At 36.5% G+C, this 23,801-nt stretch overlaps 2 protein-coding genes across 2 annotated transcripts in view; one reads left to right on the forward strand and one right to left on the reverse strand.

Moving 5' to 3' along the window:
* LOC138314793 (reversion-inducing cysteine-rich protein with Kazal motifs-like) overlaps nt 1-23,801 on the reverse strand; it is an 87,801-nt gene that overhangs the window by 38,302 nt on the left and 25,698 nt on the right. Inside the window, exon 4 of the mRNA XM_069255339.1 lies at nt 12,631-12,667. Coding sequence (XP_069111440.1) covers nt 12,631-12,667 — 37 coding nt within the window. The remainder of the gene's footprint in view (nt 1-12,630; nt 12,668-23,801) is intronic.
* LOC138314792 (2,3-bisphosphoglycerate-dependent phosphoglycerate mutase-like) lies at nt 4,486-5,992 on the forward strand. The gene has a single exon (XM_069255338.1). The coding sequence runs from the start codon at nt 4,615-4,617 to the stop codon at nt 5,335-5,337; it is 723 nt and encodes a 240-aa protein (XP_069111439.1). The 5' UTR covers nt 4,486-4,614; the 3' UTR covers nt 5,338-5,992.

Consider the following 23,801-nt stretch of genomic DNA (forward strand, 5'->3'; position numbering starts at 1 on the left):
CTAAACTTTCTACAATCTTGACTATTAAATTGAAATGATTTAACATTCAGGAGGACTGGTTTATTGGCCATTAAGAGAAAAACTGTGGTATATATATATATATACAACAGATGCAAGTCTGTTAAACTCCCAGGTAAATCTCACTGCTACCTATCATACACCAGTATATACAGGGACACACCAGCATTAGAGGAAAACAAAAATATAAATACCCCAGCATTAACATTCAAACGAAATATTTCAAAACCTTTAAAAACCTTCCATATTAGAACTGTTCTAGTCATGCACTTAAATGATCTTTTTAAAGCACCAAAAGAATTTCTATACAAGATGGTATCTAATATAGTGCGAGCTCGACATATATGCATCGATTGATTTAAATATTCAAAATGATTTTTTGCAGAACAATAGTTAAAAGAATACAACATATAGACCCCTATTAATAACTAGACCCAAGTCTGAAGAAATTGCTACAGACAAGCCTTGACAACTCAAACTTATTATGTCTATACTTCACTACATGTTGCGGGCCCTTTACTTGAAGACAGTCCCTGCCATCAGAAAGTGTGCCTCTGATACTATTGATTTTTACAATGTTGTGAATGGCTTCCATGTTTTTTTCAATCTGACTGAATCTTTATTGTCAATTTAGATAAATCTTATATTTAATCTATAATATATTACATTTTAACAGTGATCATATTTCGACATTAAAATATGATTGATGCAAATTACATCTTTTAGACAACTTTTCACAATGTGCAAATTCATCATTCTGCTAACCAATTCCAAACCAATGCTATGCTAAAATTTGATTGCTCCAAAATAAGTTCACATTTACAGTATTAGATACATAGAAACATTAGAGTGTAATTATATTTTTTATCGTTAAGTATTATGGAAGTTTCAATATGTACATCCAACTTGTTGGAGCAGAACGACTGAGCTTGGCACCAACCCATACAATCTTGTTCTGCAAGGGTTACATCAATTTTCATATTTCACTACAAGATCACTTGAGTCATGTAAAAGAATTTAGAAGGGCTTAATAAATTTTCAGAGTATAATAGCTCTAGGTAACTAAAGATAAGTTCCTAATTAAAATATTAAAATCACATCATGTATTAAAACTACTTAGAATCAAACTAGCAACAGCTTAACTTATCAATTCCTTGTACAAGGCCAAATAGAGAAAGTGTTGTGTTTCTGGTGTTGCACATAACAATAAGATGGGACTTGAATGTGAGGCTAAGTAGATCTAGAACTAAAAAGTCTTTTGTGCTTTGTAATTGTTTTACAATGCATGCATGGAGAGCTATATAAAAGTAATATGTCAGAATATCTTAACTACTTGGACACTGTGGGCAAGTCCTAAAAAACTGAAGCACGATATATGAGATATATAAGGACAGGGTTACAGTCCTGTAATTAAAGCATTGTATAATGAAAACCACAAATTTAAAGATTTCTGCCAATTCAGTAAAACAATAAAGCAATCTCATCAAATTCAACAATTTCTTTCTAAATTGGCAGTTAGGTAATAGAGTATCTATCACAATATAAAGTGAAGGAATTTGACTGTTACTCTAGCTAGTTCTGTTCAGATAGTGTTCTGAAATTTGTATAATTACGCAAATGACAAAATTTATAATTACAATCATTAATAATTGTGCCTTGGCGCAAACAATAAATGTACTTTGTAACACCAGATTTATGCGTTATGTCAAACAACTATAAAAACAAAACTTAAATAATTTTCTCATGATATATGTTTTTTTAAACAAACAAATTTAGTGGTTGGAACATTTCCTAATAATTAAATGCCAGCTACATGATTTATGTGACAAACCACTGAACGCCTAACAGAACCCATAAATAATAAAAGATTTTAGCATCATGAAAGATGTGAAATGTACATGAAAGTTAGCATGCAGGATTTTTTTTGCTGTCGCTGTTTACCAACGTTTGGACGCATTTTATTTGCGGGGTGCACTGTTGGATTGTAAAGGTTACAGTTTTGAATTGTGTAATCCCCATCCTAAAGGCAGGGAGTAATTGTTTATGGGGATCAAGCATTAATTTTACATCTATATTCAAACTGGCACTTGTGTTTCCCCCCTTAGTCACACACACGTTGGCAGCTAGTAAATGGCTACTGTTCATGCACCAACTCCCACAAAGCAAGCGCCCATTGTACTGTGAATGTCAGCTGTCAAACTTAGGACCACAATGCTGTACGATTATCAGCTAGCTTTATACAGGCTCTACACACCTCGGGAAAGTTTGTAGGCAGATACGAGGGTGAGCCGAGGTCACCCTCACAACAATGACGGCTCACAAATGAAAACCTTGTCATCAATTTGAATAATTACATGCGTTTGACGATTAAACTCTGACTACAATTATATTACTGTTGGTAAATTTGACAATCTCATGTCCGTATTTTGACCTTTTTGGGGTTTTAGACTCTTAATGCAGCCTGTTAATTACAAGCTTTTGAGAATAACAATGACTTTCTGACCTCCCTGTATGACCTTGAACTCTGGTCAAGAGGGCTTTAATGATATGGAATGGAATATGTTCATCCTGTTAGTGACAATACCACAAAGGAAATACTTTATTATAATAATCATAAACATAACATGGCTTAAAGAATGCCACAGTTAAATGAAGGATAGAAGTCAGTGCCACAGATAAACAAAAACATCTATTAATATTATTGTATATCGTGTAAAGAAATCATTCAATGTTGCTTTGAGAACAACAAATACTGTACGGTTAATGCTGCTGCTTACATCATAAGGGGGGGGGGGGAGTTATATACCATTCTGTCTGATTAAAACAATAGCTCTCGGAAATGTTTGATGGATTAAGGTCTTTGTTGCTAAGCCAGTGGTACATATACATGTAATAGAAATTTTGAGTAAAAAAATACATTTGTTAGAGTCAGTCTATCTCACTCTGACCTACTTATGTCCTAATCTGACAATGAGCATCTGACCATCCAACACTGGCGTTACTATAGTAACCAATCATTTGTTGATTTCATCAGTCAGTCTTCTGACTGACAAGTCAAAATCCATAACAGGCAAAGTATGACATTTGTTCCAGTAAACCTTGATTATAAAACCCATTTCTAGGTGTTTTGGTGATACCTGTCTGACTTTACACAACTCCATTTCAGGATTGTATACTGATCTATAACCATCCAAACAGTTTGTACATCACCAGGAAAGCTGTAGTTTTCTGTTTAAGTTTAGCAACACTTTGTGTAATATTTGTTTCTATTTTTTGAAGATAGGATTAACCTAACTACCTATCTAAAACCTACTCACTCTTTCTTTGGTAATCATTCATCTTTAAACAACTTTGATTATGTTCAAATTTTTGCCTTAAATTATGGTACATGTTGTAGAAGATAAGATGTAGTGTTGGTGGTATTATGATGAAGTGAATGTTTGACACCTATATAATTCTGTATGCACATCTCACCTGATGTGATGGATTAAGACAGCAGCCCTACAGTAATCTGGCCATGGCTGCTGCTGCTGAAGCTATTGATTGATATCAAACCTGCCTGTGTTTAGTATAGGTTTCCTTTGTCCGCTGTGTTTACACAGACTTCAGGAGATATAATATGTATGGTTGTTATTGTCTACAAATTACATATCATCAAGAATCACCATGTGTAGCAGTGAGTGTTGAGCTCTTGTGGCTACTCTGAGATGTAAAAATGTTCAAACCCCAGTGGTGGTATGTCTATCCGAGTCTATAAAATATTAAAATCATCATCACAAGTTGGCCTGTTTATTTTTGTTTCGACAACATGTCTGAATCTGGATTACAAGGTTTCAAATTAGGAAGAAATCATCTAATATAAGAACTCAACTGAGAAAATAATTACATTGTTAGTTTGTAAATTAATTATAACACACTGATTAATTATCATCTGCATAAAACACTATCCTTATTAAGAGTCTATAGGGAAAGTGTTATGGTAAGACTTTAGGATGCGATGTGAAACATAAATAAAGGGCATGTAATTTCAGTTTCATGTTTCCAAGGAAAGTTGAATGGAACTTAATTTATTTACAATTATTTCAGTTTTGTGTGTAGAATTTTTTTTTTACTCTATTACACATTCTTTATATTTCAAGTTAATCTTACGAAGATGCTGTCAATAGCTTGTGTATTAATAACTCTTTACATGAATACTTTTTTTTTCTGAAGTAAATCTGATCTTGTACTGCCTGTTTATAAAAACATTAATTCTAAAATTCTATACCTCAATGGATATCTGCACTGGTGTGTGACTTTGGATATTAGTATCTTTGAAAGAAAATGATAGAAAAAGAATTAACCTCTGTATTTGAACTTTATCAGATTTACACTTGGGATAGCATATTGAGAGCACCCATTAATGAACTGTGTGTATTGAACCTTACAGTCACGTGTATTCATTTACAATATATACTGCTGCTAGGTGGCACTCCAATAGATAAACCAAGTCGGCCTTGGCCTTTACATATTTAAAGTGTATACTCTGTAAATCGACTGTTTACACTTTTGAACATATTTTTTCTTCGATTTTTTTGTGTAAGGGACAATATCATAATGACTAGCACTGCTGACAATCACCAAACTGACACAGATGTACGGTATACCTTTGTTATTCTTCGACATGGAGAGAGTGTTTACAACAAAGAAAACAGAGTAACTGGTTGGGCTGACAGTGATTTGACTGATCAAGGGGTCAATCAATCTAGGTGTATAGGCAAGATATTGAAAAAGAATGGATTGACTTTCGACCTTGCCTTTACAAGCATCTTGAAGAGAACCATAAAAACTCTTTACTTGGTACAGGACGAGCTGGACTTACATTGGATCCCAGTTACCAAACACTGGTGCATCAACGAACGCCACCAGGGGGCGTATCAGGGCAAGGAAATGAACAGTACTGAGAAAAAAAAGAAAGAGTTGTGGGGGTTTGATTACTGCCCTCCCTCACTGGAGGAGTCGGACGACAGGTGGCAGAAAGTGGTACAGGATCCCAGATATAGGATGGTATCCTCCAGTGTCCTTCCTAGGGCAGAATCGTCCAAGACGGCACTGGAAAGATTCCTATCTTACTGGCATTGTAACATTGTACCGGAGATCTACGCTGGTAAAAGGGTTATACTTGTAACTCATTCCAACATTATGAAGAATTTCCACAAGTATCTCAGGAAGCTCAAGGATGATGAAGTCAGTGATCTACCCAAGATTGAACAAGATAGACCTCTACTCTATGAACTGGACGAGAACTTCTTTTGTATACGATGGCGATATTTAGAATGAACTTTGCTCAATTATTTCAGCAAGAAAATGAATTATCTAATGAATGATATTACATATACCATTTATTAAGCATTGATGTCACTATTTTTTAATTTTATCGGGGTATGAAAAAAAAAATTGTTTGCAAACAATTTTTTTCATACCCCGATAAAATTAAAAAATAGTGACATCAATACTTATAATTAATTTTATACTCTATTTGATAAAATGAAGTATGTTTAAAAGTAACATTATAGTGGTTTTTCAAGGGATTCTTTTTTTCTGAATCAATACGCAACGTCAATGTCTCTATTGAGACGTCACTGAAGTCGGCGCGCCATTCTCGGATTTTTTTTTCATAGTGGTATGCAAAAAAATTATTGGCCAATCAGAAAGCCAGATTTGGTATGAAAACAAAGAAAATTAATCATGATATTATAAAATGTTTTTATACACATTATATTTATTCATCATTTACATCAATTAAATGTTATAAGCCTATCTTAAATTATTTCTATATAAACTGTAATCACACAAATTTAGACTTTGACGGTTTATCGTAAACAGGTCGTTGCATGTTTTTGCCATTTTGAGGCTGATTTTACAATATAATAGGTAATATTGATGATTATGTTGTTAATGTTGTGTCCTTTGTTTCTTGTAATAAAAATGTATCAATGTTGTGTGGAGTAACTTTTTATTTTTTTAAAGCATATTTATGAATCACTCAGGAAATAACCTGTATACATCAATACAAAGGTATCTGGTACGGAATTAGCAGTAATCAGGATTAAGAAATAATGTACTTGTATGTATACCTGTATAGAGCAGAAAATGCGAATTGGCTTAATAGGGTTAACAAAGGATTGTTTCCATTGGTATTTGATATCGTATATCGTCAATAAGGATATGATAACAGTATTTAGTAATAATTAAGTCTGTGTGGCTTAATGCCATCTTATCAAATACAAAATATTTATATCTATAACTTTTATCAAAATTATCAGATTTCAATTAAAGATGCTCCACCGCTGACAAATGAATTAGCAGGATCACAAATATATCGCAGTAAACTTGCTGCCCTCCATCACATATTGTTGCTTGACATCATGGAAAGTCCCTTTTCGGTGTATTTGGGTACAAAAATAACAAGACTTGGTCGGAGTCATGTCTTAATCATTTTAGACAAGTTAAACTAAATAACACTTTTAGGACTTGAGAAAAAGTTCAAAATATGTTTTTAAGATAGTAGCTGCAGCGGCCATCTTGGATATCGGATCGACCCAAAAAGTAATCACATTTGGTCGGAACCATGTCAGGATCATATCTGGCAAGTTTCAGCTCTATCGCACCAAAGGAACTTGAGAAGTTCAAAATGTGAGATGAATACTGATGGTGTATGCCATATGAAACATGGCTTACAACGGAGGAAGAGGCACAATGACGGCCCAGAGTTGGAGGGCTTGTGGTAATATGTCGGAATAGGGGTGACTATCGCTTACAATTTTAACTATTGCAATACTATTGCTATCAAGGGAAACACTATTGCGATAGCTTAACTATTGCAGACTACAATTGCACACTGAATTCCATGACAATCCGGTCGATCAATTGGCTGGCATGATGTACATCTAGTGCCTGCTAGTGTCAGTACAAACTCAAACGCAATGAAGATCGTGATTGAGAACATTGTCGGTGTTTGCGTTTAGATTGAATAGCCTGGAAAAGTGACATTTTTTCGTGACTGTTACTGTATGAAACCTCTGTGAGTACATGATTTTAGTCCAAGTTACAGAAAAATATCTGACTATTGAAACTATCGATTGTTTGGCGTACTATCGGCGATTGTTATCGACTTTTAAAATTGCCATCGATTGATCGAGTTGAGAGGCATACAATCGCAATATATCGATAGTTCGATGTATTGTTACACCCCTATGTCGGAACACTTTAAAACATTGTATATTTGAGAAGAGAGCCAAAGAATTGAGTGGGAAAGTGTTTTGTTCAAGGTATTATCCTGTTACTGGAGAAGGAAAAAATGTCAATTATCACACAATGTTTCAGACTGTTGAGGTGAAATTTCATCAGGTGACATTTTTGACAATTCTACATCAACACTTTCGTTAGGGAAAAGTCTACAACTTCTCATATCCACACTGATATATATACACAGCATATACGAGAGTCATAACTACCATGTAACCAGAACGGGTTTAACCTTTGCTGAATCTCCAGCCCCCAACAACAATACAAGTCTCCGTCTGAACACCTTCCTGTAATGAACCTGTGCCGCCTCTCCTCCAAATCTCTATTATTCTATACAATCCTGTGTTATTATTATAATTTTTTGTGTCATGCTGTTATTAAATAGGGGTTGTGTGCTCCCGGAGTTCAGGTTAACTTTACATATAGGTGTTAAAAGTAAAGTTTGGTCACCAGGCACTGGTGACATAACTGTTGTGTGCCTGGCGTTCACGGGCGGATGACTGTGTACAAGACTCTCCGTATATATATCCTGTCAACTGTATTGCCTGACTAGGCCAGGTAAAACTTCTAATTTTACACTGTATTAAACATGACGCCCAGACAAAACTTAGGCCAGGCACATCGCTTTCATTGGCACAGTGTTACAGCTTCGATAACCGCCATCCTATTCTGTTTAACCTTTAATCCAATATAAAATTGCAGACTGGGGCTACGTCAAAAATAACATCACCAAGTTTCAGTTTAACACGGACAACTCTTATATAAGTCTACTATATTTGTCACTTTAATCAAATTTCAGACAATGGCCACAAAATAAAAACCAAAACACCCATCATAAATTGACAACCATTACTAATACCTGTATGATCATATTATAAATATGTAGGTGTTCAGAGCTTTCTGGAATTTTGGAGCTTTTTTATTTACATCACCACTATAAATTATTGATATTTTTCTTATATGTGATCTATAATCGTACATATCTTCTTACCTCTGGCTTTTCGGAAAAACCAGGCCTACTAATCTCATCTAAAGAAATGACATCTAAGTTCTTCTTGACCTTGAACTCTCAAATAGAGAAATTTGTGTTAAGGAGGTATGCAACTAGTCTTTCCACAATATTTTTTTACTTTCCCCAAAATATGTTAGTTTCTTCTGCAACAACTAGCTAAATGTTCATACCAGCCAAAATAATGGTTTGGTGCCTTGCTTTCTGAGCAGATCACAAACTAACGAGACAGCTTACATAAATTAAAGTTAACAGACAATGACTTCCTATAGGTTACTTGAGGTAAAAGTTCACCCAATACTTCACGTCAGCTCCAAACAGTAACAGCCGTTTACCATAACTCTCTCTACAAGTACCAGTACTAATGTTCATCTTCAGAAACACATAGTGGAAAAAACGTAAAGGGGAAAAAAAAACGTCCAATCATCGAGAAGTTGAGTATGATGTGGGGTTGTTTGGTTCAAAAGCAGATCATCGGTAAATTATGTGGTAATGTCAGATTCCACCTTGCACCATAATGGCTTCACTTGTGGAACCAATAACGGTCTGACTTAATGATGATTAGTGGCCGTTATTTATAGCGTAAATGTCACTTGTCTAAAATAAAACACTCTATTATATATATAGAGTAGTCCAAATCAAAGTAACTCATTCATAGCAGAAATCTACTGGTCTGAACAGATCGGATCTGCATTTTGTGACATGTGCAGCGTCAGTGGATAAATACAGTTGATAACATTGTTTTACAGGCTTTTATCATTACATTATAGGGCAGGGTGGTCAGATGGTGTAAAGGCTATAAGCCACTTACCTTTTACCTAGCCGGTGGGAGTAGATATATATGTAAAGATCAGGGTGGATAGTGAGAAGTTGTTTTTGTTTTACCGTTCCTTACCTAGTAAGAAATGTTTTCCATTTTACCAACATGCACGAAACAGGACAGAGTCTGACTCAACACTAGGTACCACATTCCTTATCAATTATAGCCCATCAATACATACATCCATGTAGACCAGGCTACTAATTGACTTAAGTAATATCCTTAAGGCTATAGTACTCTGCAGGAGGAGAGAGGGGTGGAGGGCCAACACACACTTAAATCATTGAATGCTTCCACTGCACACAACATTAACACAATTCAAACTTGATCCTTGAGTGCAAGTTCAAGTACAGAGCCGCAAATATTGGTGTTCAGGCTGTTGTTTTAAGGTTTGTGAACCCATGTTTAAGGATCCAGATCTAATTTAGTAAAAGAAGTTGAAATTTGCATGTATGGTTCCAAGTATGAACATTTTATTTGAGAAGGGGCGAGAGAGAAAGGCTATAAGATTTTGTCAACATTTTAAAGAATTGATTTTTTAAGGGTTTTTTTCCCCAAAGTTTAAAGGATTTTGAAATTCAGCTTAAAAGATTTCAGAGCTAAGGAGGTTGCGAGTGGCATTATAAAACTTTCAGGTTTGGCACGTAAAAAGTCTAATAATCATTAATAGGACTGCATATCCAATACAACAGCAATAGATTCATAACATTTTAACATCAATTCATCTAATAACAACAATTTATTTAGAAAAGAGTATTGATCTGTCTTCACGGCCATTCTGAGTATGGTATAACCCATATTGACATTTACAATGAATGAATTCCGGGTCTTTTTTGACACCAAATCATTAACAGAATCAGATTCTGTAACACTTGTGTATGCACTAATAATGTCCACAACTTGACATTTTCTGCAGACGGTATTTTTTATATCATAACAGCATTCTGTCAATATCAAGTAATATCAATACCGAATGCTGTTTGGTATGATTATTGATCGAATTTGTCGACAGAGATAGGGTACATTTCACCATATCCATCTATGTTTGATTCATAATACCAGTGATAACAAAAAAAAAAAAGGAAAATCCGTGTTCATAATGTGGCATTTGTTTTCCTTGGCTTAAAATCAATATTGACTTGGCAAATTAGAAATAATGCCACGGTTTTTTTAATACTTGTGCCAGCCCATAGTCTGAAGATTTCAATCAACAATATTTTTTTTAATATATTTCTGACATGTTAATACGCAGGGTTAAGTAAAAGGTTTGTTTTCTGATCCTTCAGATTGGGAAATGTTTTAAGATTAGGTTTGGTCTCAGTTCGAGTACCTCTACATACTTGTGTGTTATGGATGTGCCTGACAGAGATGTCATTTCTAACTCGTCTGAGATCTCCTAACATGGCCAATGTAAAAGGTGTGTGTCTTTAATCTACCCTTACCACAAATTTGATGCACTATAATGCACCAAAAGTACACCAATTCGAAAGCCAAAATACAATGATTACAATAAGGTTTTAAATGTTCCCAGATGAGTGTAAATTATAACTGTTACATCTAAAATGTTCTTCAAACAACAAACATGTACAGCTTCTGTAACTTGACGTTGACGGTACTTTTTCTGATATATTCATATAACGTATACTGTAAACCAACTTACTTTCACGTTCGATACACTTTTGCGAATTTCGAGATCACGATCAAAGTAAATTTGCGGATGTTTATCTCTGCTAATAAATATAAACTTTATACTTATATTGATATGGACTTCCCATTAGTTCTTAAATATGCAAAGGTTCATCTGTGGAAATTTGTATTGAATTAGAAATTGTGAAATTTAGTAGCTGGCCGGTTGACAGTAAATTGATCGGTTTAAAAAACAAAGAATATGTTTTTAAACAAAATTCACACATCATTTTTTCTGAAATGGTTACAACTTCAAGAAACTCTACTAAAAGCAGTACAAAATTATATTTCATAAAGATCAACCATGCAAATAGATGTATTGACTCAAACCACTAATAGAAATGGTTCACAACTTCCGCAGATGGTTCATGAAATAGACTTCATTGCAACATTTAGTGGAGCTCACTTGAAAGAGAACAGAACTGCACAGAGATTTTTCAGATAGATTTGTGCAGAGGTTAATGGCACCTTGTCAACTAAAAACTATGAAGAGCTTTTTCAGATTGATTTGTGTCGCCTCGTTCACTTGAAGCTGCACAGAGATTCATGATGTCTCGCCTGTGCAATAGAAGGCTAAAGAGCTTTTTCAGATAGATTTGTGGTGTCTCTCCCACTTTAACTAAGTGTCAAGTAGATTCAGACTGACTGACCCGAGAAAACCAAAAATAAACAGTTGTCATACAGACAGGGACACAATGGCTGACAGTCCACACTATGTTTACTGTCCATATTTGTCTAACTGCCAGCCCATGTTTCTCCCGTACAAATATCGTGAGACAGCCTCTGTCTAATCTCTCCCCGGGTCAACTTGTTAGCTTCACCGCAGTTCCAATTACAACCAAATTAAAATTCCTAAAGAAATTTCATCATGACTTTCTCATATAACAATTTTATCATTAAAATTTCTAAATAGAAATACAATATGGAATGACTTGTCTGCGGTCTGGTTAAAGGACACCCCTAATATCTGAAATGAGTTCCACAAAAGACTCTTTTTTTTCCACAATCTAATTATAATCTGTGCTTGTTGTACCAGTCCAACTAACATTACTGAAGACTAATGGTTGCACCAGACGGTTTCACTGGGTTATGTGTTCTATACACACATCTATAAATTGTATATTGGAAATTTTCTATGTACTTTAACATATTATAGTTCACTGCGATAATGAGACTGTAATAAGTGTATTTGCGATCAGTTCTTCCATTGAAGGTATTTAAGTGTGAACGATGAAAAATTAATATATGGATATTAATTTTGTGGACGATTTCTTCAATCGGTCTTGCTTTACCCGTACAAGATATTTTCTTTAAAGCATTTCAGCTTTCAGATAACTCTTACAATAACTTTCATGAAAGACGACAATAATTTTTTTCTCTTTTTCCCCCCCAATAAAAATGGTCATCTGGTGGTTTTTTTTTCATACAACCCACACTATTTTCTCAGCACTCAAATGAATTTCTATAAATAGGTCTACATGCTAAACAATATCTCAACATAGCTACAAGTGAGAACTTATAATTTCTGGCTATTTGGTGGCTACTTGAGATGGATTTTTTTAACCATTCTAGTCCCTTTAACATTTAGTGAATGGCCGAGCAAACAAAAACTCTTCTACAAGGTTACCAGGGCCTTGTACTATACAAAGACCATTTCCATAAGGTCACAAGGGGTTAAAGCAATTGACATGAGCACAAACAGTTATTTTCACATGGATGGAGGAGGGAAATGATATTAATGTGAAATGTATCATTTGACCTTTTGTGTAGTTGTCTATAATGTAAATGTGTTTAAAGTCATAGTACTTACCAGGTACTGTGATGTTAATGCATCTCCAAAAGGCCGTCTGAAAAATACGAAAACCAAAATATTTATCATGTGTACGAAGCAATTTAACTCACACTTTTTAACCTATACATATTGTCAAAGCATATTAGATGAAAGTCAACAGGGTTACCAGGGAATTAAAATTTTACATCATTAGCATTATGCTATATTTTGGTTCAGAGGATTGCAGTCTATTCAAGATTAAGTTAAGGAAATGATTATTTCTATGCTAATTCATCATAGGCCAATTTATGCTTTACTGGAAGTCCCAAAATTAAACATGTTCAATATAAATAGCATGTCTTCAATAGACTATCTGTGTACTAAACCTAATCCTGCAGAACTTTGCTTTTGCTGACATTGCATTGACCGAAGAATATCTTAATTACTCCCTTTGCAAAAGATCTGTTGTTTGTAAAGCAAAATTACAATATTCTACTGCAGTTTCCATAGCAACAAAGCTGTTTCAACAGGATTCCGTGAGATAATAACAATGTCTAGCATTGTATAATTCTTTAGGCCATGTCTTGAGCAATTTAATGAAGGTAAGATAAACAAAACCTATCAAACACAGGCTGTATAGGGTTACTCGACACACACTCGAGGAATTTGTCAAGTACCTAATACTACTGAAACCACAAACCTATCACAGCTTTCATTAATAGCAACCATATCAGGGCTGTCAGAATTTACTACAATGGCCCCCCTATCAGAAATTAAAGATTTTTTATACCATCTTCAAAGGAAGATGGAAGAAGCTAAAATTGATCCATAGCCGTGATTATAAACACGTGGGACGTTTGTCTTTTCTGTTCTGTCTTATCGACCATTTCATTTGTGTGTATCCCTAGACACTGGTGAGTGTGTTGTCGGAGTGTTGTGACTGGGTACAGGATGGACATTGTAGTATTATGGTCAGGCTACAATGGCCCCTAACTGACCCCATTACCTGGCCCCATCTGGATCTCCCATGACCTTAGAAGGTGCTTCACCCAATCAATCATGATTTGCCGGGAAGTTAAACCTGTTGGAGTGTTTCTATATGTCCTGAACTAACAACCACTGGTGTCAGCAGAACCCATGTAAAAATAGGAAATAGACCCTCACTAGGGGATTATGTGTATTGTATTTCCCCTATATCAATCTAAATGTATCAATATTAGATATATTTTCAGTGGCTAAATTACAGACTATCGTAGAGCCAGCATCCCTGAATCATCATATGTTACCCTAACTACAAATTTCTTGGATCTGAGTATCCCTCAGTTATACTGGAAATCTCATGATGGAAATCTCTCTTTATCCATGAAACATATTTTGTAATAACCCCTTTACCGATGAAACTTTTGTTTTATTTATTTTTCCCATCCTTTACCCTACCCCACCTTCGCAGGTCAGATAAAGACATATTGCATATGCTAAAGTACATGTAGAGATAGCTAACACATACTCTACTCCTTCCAACCATCTCCCAACCTCAACCCTGTCCCCAACCCTTCCAGAAGTACAGGGAAGAGATAGTACACATATATCCATGGTAAAGTACATGTAAAGACAGCTAACACCCCATATATACACCCGTCCCTCAAACCATCTCCCCTCTTCACTGCCCCAACCCCTCAATCACCACCCCTTCCAGAGGTACAGGGAAAAGATAGTACACATGTATATATCCAAGCTAAAGTACATTTAGAGATTGGTAACACCCCGGTAATGCAGAAGTTCACCTGTAATTTCAACACCAGAATGATATCTGGCTGGCTAATGGATCCTGTTAGATAACAAAGATGTTCATGTTAGGTTGTTAATTAAAACCAACCGCTAGGTTATCAGCCACAGCACTTGAACCCAAACTGCTAATTTCATTCTGTTCCAAGCCAGAGACACAAATACTGAGAAGGAAATAACAGTCTTGTGAGTCTTTCATTTCCATGTCATTGTGATCCGGTAAAAAGCAAAATTGTAAAATTTTTGGTAAAATTTGCTTTCTAATTTTTGCTTCAATAAATTATCATTCTTGCACATTGTTGGCTTTTGTTTGGTTTGGTCCATTGGTATGCTTTTTCAATTCAAGAGCCATGACTATTTGCAAATTATTATTGAAGTAAATGTAAGCCAGATCAGCTGAAGAAAAAAATAAATAAAACTGTCCGTACAACTGCAAAATGATATTGCATATGGGCCTAAAATACATCATTGATGAACTAATTTATTTTCACCCATCAAAAGTTATATAATTTTACCACATCCATGTATTTACTGCCGTCAAAATTTACAGAGCTTTACCGTACTGCACAATCATCACTACATAAGCAAGCTGATGACCCGAAACAACATTTATTATCTTGTTATAAACAACAATCCCAGACATTAAATGCAAAACTAGTCGAAAATTACTCGATTTCTCAAGTCTCAAATTAAGCCGCGGTGGTGCAAACCAGTTACAATCCGATAACTAACTAACATGGAGGTTAAAAGACAAACACTCACATATTTTTCCCATTACTGGTTTTGATTTTTTGCCCTTTTTATGTGTCTAGCCATTTAATATGTTTCAATGTTCTCACAATTATGGAAGATAATTGCTAAGGTTTAACAGATATGGTAAAAGTTCATAACAAATCCAGCCATGATACCGACAGTTGAGGCTCTAGACTGAAGAATAGGTTTTGTGGGGATGCAATTTGTACAAAGATAATACTCCGGAGCCAGGATAAACCAGCCTGGCATAGTCAGGGATTACAAGTACAATATTAATGGGCTTATACCATTATATAACACGTCTCCGTACTACACATATTGCTAGAAGAATTGGACGAACTGCAGCTATAAAAAGTAAGGGAATGAATAAGAAGTTTCAAACTGTTCAGATTGAAGATAGGAACTTGTAAACACATCTACCATTTTGGCAGCTAGCTGATAACCAAATTAAAACAGATTATAGCATTATAATGAAATTGATATCTCAGCAATACTTGTCATAGAAAGCAATGTATGACAGCATTTTGGGGTTTGTCATATAATGCAAACTGGACAATTTAAAGATGACTCTTTAATGTATTAGTTAGTTGTTACCCCTTCAAAGGAAAGATCTATTCATGACATCCACAGAAAGTAAGGAAAAGTACCTAAAATGAAAGCAGACCAGTCAATTTCTCTGTTTACCCACACACATAGATCTCCACAGGTAAAATACAACATATACATGTAAGTGATTACGGTAGCTCTTTTCCATAAAAGAATAAGATGGCAGTGACATAGAAGATGACAGTGACATAGAAGATAAGATGACAGTGACATAGAAGAATAAGATGACAGTGACATAGAAGATAAGATGACAGTGACATAGAAGAATAAGATGACAGTGACATAGAAGATAAGATGACAGTGACATAGAAGATAAGATGACAGTGACATAGAAGATAAGATGACAGTGACATAGAAGATAAGATGACAGTGACATAGAAGATAAGATGACAGTGACAGTGACATAGAATATAAGATGACAGTGACATAGAAGATAAGATGACAGTGACATAGAAGATAAGATGACAGTGACATAGAAGATAAGATGACAGTGACATGAAGATAGACAGTGACAGAAGATAAGATGACAGTGACATAGAAGATAAGATGACAGTGACATAGAAGATAAGATGACAGTGACATAGAAGATAAGATGACAGTGACATAGAAGATAAGATGACAGTGACATAGAAGATAAGATGACAGTGACATAGAAGATAAGATGACAGTGACATAGAAGATGACAGTGACATAGAAGATAAGATGACAGTGACATAGAAGATAGAAGAATAAGATGACAGTGACATAGAAGATAAGATGACAGTGACATAGAAGATAAGATGACAGTGACATAGAAGATAAGATGACAGTGACATAGAAGATAAGATGACAGTGACATAGAAGATAAGATGACAGTGACATAGAAGATAAGATGACAGTGACATAGAAGATAAGATGACAGTGACATAGAAGATAAGATGACAGTGACATAGAAGATAAGATGACAGTGACATAGAAGATAAGATGACAGTGACATAGAAGATAAGATGACAGTGACATAGAAGATAAGATGACAGTGACATAGAAGATAAGATGACAGTGACATAGAAGATAAGATGACAGTGACATAGAAGATAAGATGACAGTGACATAGAAGATAAGATGACAGTGACATAGAAGATAAGATGACAGTGACATAGAAGATAGATGACAGTGACATAGAAGATAAGATGACAGTGACATAGAAGATAAGATGACAGTGACATAGAAGATAAGATGACAGTGACATGAGATAATGATGACATAGAAAGATAAATGACAGTGACATAGAAGATAAGATGACAGTGACATAGAAGATAAGATGACAGTGACATAGAAGATAAGATGACAGTGACATAGAAGATAAGATGACAGTGACATAGAATAGAAGATAAGATGACAGTGACATAGAAGATAAGATGACAGTGCATGACATAGAAGATCAGTGACATAGAAGATAGATGACAGTGACATAGAAGATAGAAGAAAGATGACAGTGACATAGACAGTGAAGAATAAGATGACAGTGACATAGAAGATAAGATGACAGTGACATAGAAAGATAAGATGACAGTGACATAGAAGATGAAGATGACAGTGACATAGAATAAGATGACAGATGAAGATGACAGTGACATAGAGATAAGATGACAGTGACATAGAATTAGATAAGATGACAGTGACATAGAAGATCAGAAGAATGACAGTGACATAGAAATAAGATGACAGTGACATAGAAGATAGATGACATGAATATGACATTAAGAATGACAGTGACATAGACAGAATAAGATGACGTGACAAGAAGATAAGATGACAGTGACATAGACAGACAATAAGATGACAGTGACATAGAAGATAAGATGACAGTGACATAGAAGATAAGATGACAGTGACATAGAAGATAAGATGACAGTGACATAGAAGATAAGATGACAGTGACATAGAAGATAAGATGACAGTGACATAGAAGATAATTGGGAGGTAGCTAGTTTCTTCTGGCAAAATGTATGCAAGAGTTCCTTTTGGAACAGGTTCTGATCATAGCGAAGCATTATATAGTTATGTTCTTCCATAGACGACCCTTCCTAGGCCATATCCCCAGTATCTACAAGTATCTACCACATCCCCAGTATCTACCATATCCCCAGTATCTACCATATCCCCAGTATCTACCATATCCCCAGTATCTACCATATCCCCAGTATCTACCATATCCCCAGTATCTACCATATCCCCAGTATCTACCATATCCCCAGTATCTACCATATCCCCAGTATCTACCATATCCCCAGTATATCTCATTCCCCAGTATCACCAGTATCCTACCGTATATCCCCAGTATATCCCAGTACATACCAGTATCTACTATCCCCATATCTACCATATCCCAGTATCTACCATATCCCCAGTATCTACCTCCATACCTATCCCCCCATATCTATCCCATCTACATCCCCATATCTACCATATCCCAGTATCTACCATATCCCCAGTATCTACCATATCCCCACTATCTACCATATCCCCAGTATCTACCAGTATCTACTATATCCCCAGTATCTACCTGTATCTACCATATCCACAATGTCTACCATATCCACAGTATCTACCATATCCACAGTATCTACCATATCCCCAGTATCTACCAGTATCTACCATATCCCCAGTATCTACCATATCCCCAGTATCTACCAGTATCTACCATATCCCCAGTATCTACCATATATATCCACATTATCTACCATATCCACAGTATATACCAGTATCTACCATATCCACAGTATATACCAGTATCTACCATATATAACCACAATATCTACCATATCCACAGTATATACCAGTATCTACCATATCCACAGTATATACCAGTATCTACCATATATATCCACAATATCTACCACATCCCCAGTATCTACCATATCCCCAGTATCTACCATATCCACAGTATATACAGTATCTACCATATATATCCACAATATCTACCATATCCCCAGTATCTCCCCAGTATCTGACAGGGTACCAGACCCTGTATTTACCATATCCCCAGTATCTACCTGTCCTCAGCTGACCTTTAACTGGGTATACCTGCAGAAATTTCCACAGCGAAAAATATTGCCTACTTTATAAAATATGAAATCGTAATCGGCCTACACAGTAGGACACAGAAAATTTTTGAATAATCTAATCAAAAATTTATTATTACTTTTAAAAAGAAATGTCTTCAGTGGAGGTCCGCCAAAGCTAGCAGATAATTAGGGCTCAGTGGTGTATAGGCCACGTCAATCGGTTGTGAGCGGCTGTGTCGGTGACAATAGATCCACGACTCCTGACATTACCAGGTACAGGTTATTCCTATAGCCCGTCATTACAGGTAGCCTGGCGCCAGCTATCTCAGCCTTGTCAACTTCATCTCAAATAAACTTTGTATACAGATGACACCATGTTAGCTTAACCAGCGTTTCAGATAACATTAACTCTTGTCATTTTTATCCACTGTACAATGAATATGGCACCTTGTTAGCTTAACTATAAAAAGAGGAACATAACAATCATCTAAGATGTCCTCTAATATATCTGTGTTTTTACAGCATTAATGTCATTTGACTAAATTTTAAATTTCTTTTTTGTGAAATCTGTTGGGTTTTTTAGTCAAAGATTTATATCACTGGAAGATAAATCTTCTTAACTTCATCAAGATTAAAGACGCAGGCAAACTTTTAAGTTTATATTTTTAGCTACCACAAATCAATTACAGTACGATGAAATCTCATTAGCATTATCACAGGTAAATCCAATCTTGTTAGCTAAAACTTGATCACTGATTGATACCACAGGTAAATTCAGTCTTGATCGTTAAAGCTCATCAGCCTAAAATAACTACAAGCTGATACCAAGATGTCACCTAGCTATAGGTAAATGAAAACTTACAAACTTCATCACAGGTGAACACAATCTGACATCTGACTTCTGACATCAAATCAAAATTAAATCTAGTTAGTGTTATCAGAGGTAAACAAGCTTTGTTGGTAACTTTACCAAATATCTATAATGATTGTTGGATTATCACAGATTCTGTTCAGTTTCACATTTTCCACAACTATGTCTGATAGGATAAACGAACAGAAAGTTGATCTCATGTTTAATTTTCACAGCTAATGAATAGAATTGTACTTTTCCAGGATATAAGGATAACAGAATTCTATGTCGGAGAAAAATCACCTACAGCTGACTTGATGTAACAAGAGGCCCAGAGGGCCTGTATCGCTCACCTGGTTTGTAATGCCAAGTCATGTTCTGAATACAGGTTCATTGTTTCTTTTCTGAAGGAATTTGAATATTTACCTCCGATTTCCCATATTGGGCCACACCTCTCCTGCCCCTGGGGGGTAAGAGCCAAAATTTATACAAGTTCTGTTTCCCTTCCAAAAAGGATGTTTGTTGCCAAATTTGGTTACAATCCATGCAGAACTCTAGGACAAGTAGCGATTTATAGGATTTAACCTCTATTTCCCCTATTGGGCCCTGCCCCTCCTGCCCCCAGGGGGTCAGAGCCAAAATTTATACAAGTTCTGTTCCCCTTTCCCCAAGGATGTTTGTGGCCAAATTTGGTTACAATCCATGCAAAACTCTAGGACAAGTAGCGATTTATAGGATTTACCTCTATTTCCCCTATTGGGCCCCGCCCCTCCTGCCCCCGGGGGGTCAGAGCCAAAATTTATACAAGTTCTGTTCCCCTTCCCCCAAGGATGTTTGTGGCCAAATTTGGTTACAATCCATGCAGAACTCTAGGACAAGTAGCGATTTATAGGATTTACCTCTATTTCCCCTATTGGGCCCCACCCCTCCTGCCCCCGGGGGGGTCAGAGCCAAAATTTATACAAGTTCTGTTCCCCCTCCCCCAAGGATGTTTGTGGCCAAATTTGGTTACAATCCATGCAGAACTCTATGACTAGTAGCGATTTAAAGGATTTACCTCTATTTCCCCTATTGGGCCCCGCCCCTCCTGCCCCCGGGGGGTCAGAGCCAAAATTTATACAAGTTCTGTTCCCCCTTCCCCAAGGATGTTTGTGGCCAAATTTGGTTACAATCCATGCAGAACTCTATGACTAGTAGCGATTTAAAGGATTTACCTCTATTTCCCCTATTGGGCCCCGCCCCTCCTGCCCCAGGGGGGTCAGAGCCAAAATTTATACAAGTTCTGTTCCCCCTCCCCCAAGGATGTTTGTGGCCAAATTTGGTTACAATCCATGCAGAACTCTATGACTAGTAGCCATTTAAAGGAATTGTTGACGGACAGACGGACGACGGACGGACGGACGGACGACGGACGACGGACGACGGACGCCGCGCCATGACATAAGCTCACCGGCCCTTTGGGCCAGGTGAGCTAAAAACTAGAATAAGTTTACGTCTCTACACTCTGTATATTAACTCTGTATTTTAATGTCACAAACTGTAGTAAAACTTCACTATACAACAAGAGGCCCAGAGGGCCTGTATCGCTCACCTGGTTTGTAATGCCAAGTAATATTCTGGATACAGATTCATTGTTTATTTTCTGAAGAAATTTGAATATTTACCTCTAATTCCCCTATTGGGCCCCACCATTCCTGCCCCCTGGGGGTCAGAGCCAAAATTTATACAAGCTCTGTTCCCCTTCCCCCAAGGATGTTTGTGGCCAAATTTGGTTACAATCCATGCAGAACTCTATGACTAGTAGCGATTTATAGGATTTACTTTTATTTCCCCTATTGGGCCCCGCCCCTCCTGCCCCCGGGGGGTCAGAGCCAAAATTTATACAAGTTCTGTTCCCCTTCCCCAAGGATGCTTGTGGCCAAATTTGGTTACAATCCATGCAGAACTCTATGACTAGTAGCGATTTATAGGATTTACCTTTATTTCCCCTATTGGGCCCCGCCCCTCCTGCCCCCTGGGGGTCAGAGCCAAAATTTATACAAGTTCTGTTCCCCTTCCCCAAAGGATGTTTGTGGCCAAATTTGGTTACAATCCATGAAGAACTCTATGACTAGTAGCGATTTATAGGATTTACCTTTATTTCCCCTATTGGGCCCCGCCCCTCCTGCCCCCTGGGGGTCAGAGCCAAATTTTATACAAGTTCTGTTCCCCTTCCCCAAAGGATGTTTGTGGCCAAATTTGGTTACAATCCATGAAGAACTCTATGACTAGTAGCGATTTATAGGATTTACCTTTATTTCCTATATTGGGCCCCGCCCCTCCTGCCCCCAGGGGGTCAGAGCCAAAATTTATACAAGTTCTGTTCCCCTTCTCCTAAGGATGTTTGTGGCCAAATTTGGTCACAATCCATGCAGAACTCTAGGACAAGTAGCGATTTATAGGATTTACCTTTATTTCCCCTATTGGGCCCCGCCCCTCCTGCCCCCGGGGGGTCAGAGCCAAAATTTATACAAGTTCTGTTCCCCTTCCCCCAAGGATGCTTGTGGCCAAATTTGGTTACAATCCATGCAGAACTCTATGACAAGTAGCGATTTATAGGATTTACCTTTATTTCCCCTATTGGGCCCCGCCCCTCCTGCCCCCAGGGGCTCAGAGCCAAAATTTATACAAGTTCTGTTCCCCTTCCCCCAAGGATGTTTGTGGCCAAATTTGGTCACAATCCATGCAGAACTCTATGACTAGTAGCGATTTAAAGGAAATGTTGACGGACAGACAGACGGACGGACGGACGGACGGACGGACGGACGGACGACGGACGACGGACGCCGCGCCATGGCATAAGCTCACCGGCCCTTCGGGCCAGGTGAGCTAAAAACTTAACTTCTAACTATTTGCTGAATACAATATGTATACACAGATAGCAACAGAAAATGACAAAATCTACAAGGTAAACCTTTTATAATACACAACAATTGAAGTGAGGCCTTCCGAGCAAAAAAATACAATAAGTCAGCGACTGCATGATGTTTGTAGCCTACACACAACACAAAACTCTTAAATCTCATTTGAAATTCAAATTAAGCTATGAAAATCGCTGACCCATGAAGTGTTAAATATGCGAGAAATGAGCCATCCACCACTTGAAAACGCAACAAATTGCTATCAGTAGGTACATACAACATTCAATTGTCGGCTGATCTCAGTGTAAAGGTGATAGCTTTTAAATGGATGATATCTATTCTGTCGACATTTAGAGCTAGGATAATTTCTACCTCCAATGACTTTGGTACAATTGATAACATTAATGTTGCACAGGAAAGGTTAAAGGTCTATCTACAATAAATATAACTCAAGACTCCTCATATATTTACAACTAAGCATGCATAATATCTACCGTCAGAGTCTGCATAAGTTTATTGTTGATATGCAGCAGACATAGGGCGGAATAAAACATGTCTGCATGGACATAGTTTAAGATGTTTTCTTGCCGAGTTATCTATAGGTGGCAGCACTGTGTTATGTTAATTACTCAAACCAAAAAAACAACATTTTCCTGATCATGATCTAAAAATTATAAAGTTTTGTTTCTAAATCTTAGCTTGCTTAGTAATGATGGCAATATATATGCAAAAATTTCAACCTACCTATAAAATAATTATTATAGCTGATGGATTGTGAGGTACTACCTCAGGACCATGAGCCATACAGGATGTGTGTCTATAGATTTCAAGCTCATATACTGCAAACAGTTACATATTCAAATATGTAAACATCAAAACATCATTCAAATCATCAGTCTGCTTTTTTTTCTATTTATTATTAAATCTATTCTAATTGCATCGTGATATCACTTTACCTTGTCTAAACTGCCATTTACCGTAACCACAAGTTACATTCTTCTTCTTTTCCTTCTTCTTTTCTTTTTTTTGACAAATGATATTTGAAAAAACTGCCTCCAGTCACCATTAACAAAATGGTAGAGCAAGAGAATCAATTAACAGTGAGTTAACAAGAAGCTGTTAACCTTGGTGATACATCACTGTCCCTATAAAGTTTCCTCGGGCTGGCACACTGTTTACCTTACAAAGCACTCTATCATCAGCCAAGGCCTTACAGTTCTAACACCTTATATTAATTTCTTAAAAATAAATTTCCTCTAATTGTTTTAT

This window comes from Argopecten irradians, chromosome 2, assembly GCF_041381155.1.
Source record: "Argopecten irradians isolate NY chromosome 2, Ai_NY, whole genome shotgun sequence".
NCBI classification, from domain to species: domain Eukaryota; kingdom Metazoa; phylum Mollusca; class Bivalvia; order Pectinida; family Pectinidae; genus Argopecten; species Argopecten irradians.

Bases quoted from the DNA above. Each gene is read 5' to 3' on its own strand.
- LOC138314792 (XM_069255338.1), top strand. From the start codon at position 4,615: ATGACTAGCACTGCTGACAATCACCAAACTGACACAGATGTACGGTAT.